The following is a 6,000-nucleotide window of genomic DNA, read 5'->3' on the forward strand; positions in this document are numbered from 1 at the left end:
TATTTATTTATTGAAGACATATTAACTGTAATATTATATGAGATATAAACTATTTTAAATTTGTTTAAGAAAACTATACTTTTAGAAAAATAGTTGCTTGCAGTGAATAACTAACTTTTGTTTGAGTTAAAATTTACAAACCACTGTAAGCCCTAATCTGTTAAAGAAGTGAGATCTGATTCAAGATCGGCTGCTTGTTCTAAGCAATCGAAAAGAGAAGACTTTTTGTCAAGACAGAGTGGATTGAAGAGTGTTCTGGAAAACACTTTTGTAAGGCTATGACAGGAATCATGTCTGGACCACAAGTCGTAGAAGAGTTTAATCAAGATATGACTTTAGCAACAGAAGCTGAAGTAGCTTGAGTTACTAACAATGGGATAACCTATTTAATTGATGATATCAACCCAAGGACCATCACAAAGAAAATCCTGAAAAGAATCCTAGTCAGCTTTAGGGTAGTAGTAAGTAGTGCAATGATAGGATAAGTCCGAAAAGGAAGTATGAGATAAAAGATTTAAAGAGATCATTGCATGGTCAGAACCACCTAAAAGAGAAAAAGGAGAAATTGAACAAAAGCTAGGATCAGAGACCAGACAAAAATCAAGGAGTGAAGGTAAATGATTAGGGTCATCAGGAAAACGAGTCACAAAGTTAATTATCTGAGTAAGAAATTGAGAAAGTTATAGGTTTTAGTGCCAGCAGGGTCAGTGACATTAGAGCGAAGCCATTCAGTGTGATGAGCATTAAAGTCACCAATAACAACAATATTGGCAGAGGGGTAAAGAGAGAGGAGATGTAATCAGAAATTACATCTAAAAGAGCAGTCTTGGGAGGAAGGAGAAAGATAAAGAACAAAGAGAAAGGTGATAGAGTGGAGAGGTGCTAAGCGGAAGCACATAAAAGAATGGTCAAAAGGTTCAAACCTAATTTCATGAAAAATAGGTGAATTGATACATATGTATACCCCCTAAGGCAAGCATGTGACTATTGGAGTCTTTGCAAATCAAAAGATAGTACCTATTAAGACTGAGACCAGAAGAAGGAAGAGCAGAATTTAAATTAGTCCCACTAAAAGCAAGCAATTTTGGTGAATTTTGCAAGAGGTAAGATTCAACTGATGGAAGGATCCATGTGGAAGGATCTAAAATCTTTTGTAAATATTCGTGGCAGACCACGATTATTTGTAAAGGATATATTAAAACAGTTAGGTGGTGGGGATGATTTTTTATGTTTAATCTTTTGGGTTATTTTTAACATGATTTAAGTTTAAAGAGAACTTGACTCATTCATAGATAGAACACAGCCTCTTAAGCAATGAGCAATGCATCTTTCTCAGTCCTGTTAATTGACCCTAAGCTGTAACATAGGGCTTCTTATGTGGCCTCGACAATGCGCAACATAGCACTGTTAATACTCTGATATTTTACAGCTATTGATGGAATCAGCCTCTTTGAGAACTACCACACAGTTCAGGAAACCTTACTACCAGCCGGCCTCTGAAGAAGGAAGAGTTGCATAACCACTATCAAGGAGGCACAAGCAAAAACCTATGAGAAGATTCAGGAAAGGCAGGAAATAATGTAACACAAGTTTACATCTTTACCAGCCTAATAGATGAAGGGGTTCAAAGCTCGTGAGCAGAATTATTCTGCTTACCCCTAAAGTCTTTCCTAGGAGGCCAGACCTGTGCCAAACTCTGATCCTTCAAATTTCCCTAGGATAAAAAATTTGGAAAAGGTCTGTGAGTTTGTTTTCAGAGTTAATGCTAGGGTTATAAATTCCAATTTATTCAAGTTGCTAACAAGTTTTTGCAAGTATAACAACAATGTCTAATTACTATTTTGGAAGACATGAGGCCATATAAGCCTAAGGAGAGGAGTAGATTAGAGTAAGTTTTAATTGATAGATTATTAGAAACATCAGACAGATGTCCAGTAATAAAAAATTCAAGCAAAATAAAGCAGAAGTAACCACTGGATATGAATGAACAACCTGGTTATCATCTAATATTCATTGATCATATTATGAATAATTTTTAATTTATATGTATAGTTAAATTATTTATCTTTTTATAGTTTTTATTATTTATATTGAAAATATTTTTTTACATTATATTATATTATATTCAATTAATTCATATAATTTAAAGCTACTCTAAAATTTTTTATACTTACTTCAAAGTTTAATTAAAATTTAATAAACTTCAAAAATGGTTATCAATATGTGATTCTGATAAGTAAATATTACGCCCATTAACTGACTTAAATTGAGGGAGGCACTGAGGAATGTATGCCTAACAATTAATTTAACTAGGGATAGGCAGAATGTTCATATATAGACTGACTTGAATTCTCATCCCCAATTTTATATAGAATAACACAGTAAAAGTAATAATTTTATTTAGTTTTTGAACTGTGCTTTGAAACCCAAAAAAGAAGACAAATTGCTTGTTTATTACTATGATAAACAGCAAGTTGTCTTCATTTTTTTTAGTAGCTAGCTGCTAGCTAATCAGCTAATAATTTTTAATGCTTAATTGATAAAAATATTTAAAATATTCAATTAGATTATATAAAAATTTAATAAAAATAAATAAAAAAAATTTAATTTAAATAAAACAATACTTATGAATAGATAAAAATGCTGTAGTACTAGTACATCCAGTAGAAAGAGCTTCATAAATAACTGATGCTGCAAGACATGATAAATTACTGCCTCCGTATTTATCACTTACACGAATCCCTTATAAAAATATACATGTTATCAAACCAACCATATAACTATTTAACTTTTTATAACAATTTAAAAAAGAAAAAATTACTAATAACTTAATACCACCAAATCCTAATTTTGCTGCTAACGATAGTGTTTTTCTTGGGAAAATTTCCTGAAAAACCACTAAATTTAAATATACTTATATATATGTATATATTATATATATATATATATATATATATATATATATATATATATATATATATATATATATATATATATATATATAAAAGTATATGTGTATATGTATACATATATATACATATATATATATATATATAAATATATATATATATATATATATATATATATGATATATGTATAGATATATATTATATATATATATATATATATATATATATATATATATATATATATATATATATATATATATATATATATATATATATATATATATATATATATAATATATATATATATATATATATATATATATATATATATATATATATATATATATATATATATATATATATATAGAACCCTTAGATGTTGTCCGAAAGTTTTTTCCATATTTTGTTGACAAAAAGTAAAAAGTAAAAATTCAAGACCGGAATTATTTTTTTTAATATTGATAAACTGCCTGCCCCAACCAAACCCTCAGTCGATGTAGCAGCACTCCCTTGCGGGTCAGGCTATTTGTCAGTCGATGTAGCAGCACTCCCTTGCGAGAGTCAGGCTATTTGTCAGTCGATAGTAGCAGCACTCCCTTGCGAGTCAGGCTATTTGTCAGTCGATGTAGCAGCACTTCCCTTGCGAGTCAGGCTATAAGATAGTCGATGTAGCAACACTCCACGCATGATTTACAGTAAAAAAAATAAAAATAAAAAACATTTTTAATAAAAAAAATAAAAATAAAAACATTTTATTAAAAAAAAATAAAAATAAAAACATTGTTTATATTGTTAAAAACATTCAGAATGTTTTAAAAACATTCAGAATGTTTTTAAAAACATTCAGAATGTTTTTTAAAAACATTCCGGTCAATTAAATTTGCGTTTTGGTGGTTTTTTTATATAACAATTAATTTGTAATTTAAATTAATGGTTTTTGACTTTCATCCAACACAAAAATGTTGGACGAAAGTCAAAAGTAATTAAAAGTGACGTATGTGTTGGCGTAAGAATCACTTTTTTCCTTCCGCTCTTCCTAAAGCCAACGAACTATAGATCTATAATATATATATATATATATATATATATATATATATATATATATATATATATATATATATTTAAATATATATATATACAAGACTCATCAAGAAATGAATGTTTAAATTAATAAAACTTCCATTTATATCAGAATATAAATTACAGGAAGTCGTAAATGTCTTACTACATATGTAAAATTAGCAAATTTTCACACATTTGTGGAATATGCTGACACAATTATAGAAAGAATTCCTAAGAATTATTTACTTCTGCTTAAATATATTTTTAAAGGGGGAATTTAATGTAATTTTTGAGCTCACTTATTTTTATATTTTTCAAGAGAAATTTATTTACATACCTGCATTTAGATAACCTTTATCGATTGGTTTTCGCTGATAAAACAAATAACATTAACCAACTCACAACAGAAAATTATGAAAAAATTTTACGTGACAATATTAAAGCTCTTATGAGAAAGCCACGAAAAATATGAAAAATGCAATTAATTCTAAAGCCCATGCCCAAATTTTGAATAAAGTATAGCTAAAAAAAAAGTATAGCTAAAAAAATAAACCTTGATAACAGAATCAATATAAACTGCCTCTGCCCAAACTTTTGTGAAACTTAAAGACCATAAACCAAATTTTCAAAACAAACTTCCTTGTAGGTCATTGGTTCCTTAAAAAATGAGATCGGACATGTGAGCAAAATTAAATTGGACAACATATTAATAATATTCTTAGAAATAAATTAAATTTACAACAGTGGAAAAATACCACTTATGTTATAAATTAATCCTCCATAATTGAAAATAAAAATGAATGTACATTCATTCAATTTGACATAAATGATTTTTATCCCTCAATAACTGCAGATATTTAAGATAAAACAATTGAATTTCCAAACAGTTATTCCAGAAGAGACAGTTCATATAATAAAGCATTGCAAAAAAGCCTTACTTTATTGTAATAAGGAAACTTGGAAAAAGAAAAATATACATGACTGCTTTGACGTACAATGGGCAGTTATGATGGAGCAGAAATTTGTGAATTAGTTTGACTATATAATTAGATTTATCAAGTAAAATAATCAATAATAATGATTTAGGCCTTCCATCATGACAATGATTTAACAGTAATGCTTAAAAAATCTGGTCCACAGCTTGATAAAATTAGAAAAGATATTACAAAAAATTTTTTAAATATTAGTTTTCAAATCAAAATATGCATAAATTTAAAAATTGTGAATTTTCTTGATGCCACATTTAACCTTCCTAAAAATTTATATAAGCTTTCAAAAAACCAAACAATGAGTTATTGTATACTAATATTAACTCAAATCATCCACCCCAAATTCTAAAACAAATCCTAATTTTAATTAATAAAAGACTAAACCAAATCCTCTGATTAAAATGTTTTCAATTCCTCTAAACAAATTTTTGAAGATGTCCTTAAAAAAAGTGGCTTCCAATATTTTGAACTAAAATTTCACTCTGAATAAAAGAAAACAAAAAAAGCGGAATAGATATAGAAATGGTCAATAAACACTTCCTGCTTTCTAATAAATTACATAAAATTTTGATTGAAATAAAATTATAGCTAGCTACAGTTGCACAAAAAATATGGAAAAAATTATAAAACGTCACAATAATGCTTCGTTAAACAAAAAGAAAATCCTAAATGAAAAAACAACAGAAAATTGTAATTGTAAACAAAAAAATAATTGTCCAATAAGTTGAGAAATTTTATCAAAAAACATGGTTTATAAATGTGCTGTTTCCTCTAAGAATACACCTGATAAACAATATATTGACTTGTCAGAGGGTGAATGGAAAAACGTTTCGCTAATCATAAACAATCTTATAAAAATAAAAAGTATTCAAAAGACACCATGCTGTCAAAACACATATGGGAATTGAAAGATAAAAATAAATGATTTTATATTGAATTGGTCCATCCTTAAAACAGCACCTGCATATAATTTTATTTTTTAAAAATGCATGTTATGCCTTCAAGAAAAATTGGAAATAATTACACATGCGAACCAAGAA

The 6,000-nt window shown here is 27.6% G+C and overlaps 1 protein-coding gene across 1 annotated transcript in view; it reads right to left on the reverse strand.

Annotated features, from left to right (window-relative positions):
• LOC100204837 (isobutyryl-CoA dehydrogenase, mitochondrial) overlaps positions 1 to 6,000 on the reverse strand; it is a 52,911-nt gene that overhangs the window by 36,631 nt on the left and 10,280 nt on the right. The window contains exons 3-4 of the mRNA XM_065813719.1: positions 2,836 to 2,887; positions 2,625 to 2,742 (exon numbers count right to left, since the gene is read on the reverse strand). Coding sequence (XP_065669791.1) covers positions 2,625 to 2,742; positions 2,836 to 2,887 — 170 coding nt within the window. The remainder of the gene's footprint in view (positions 1 to 2,624; positions 2,743 to 2,835; positions 2,888 to 6,000) is intronic.

This window comes from Hydra vulgaris, chromosome 12 (genome assembly GCF_038396675.1).
Source record: "Hydra vulgaris chromosome 12, alternate assembly HydraT2T_AEP".
NCBI classification, from domain to species: domain Eukaryota; kingdom Metazoa; phylum Cnidaria; class Hydrozoa; order Anthoathecata; family Hydridae; genus Hydra; species Hydra vulgaris.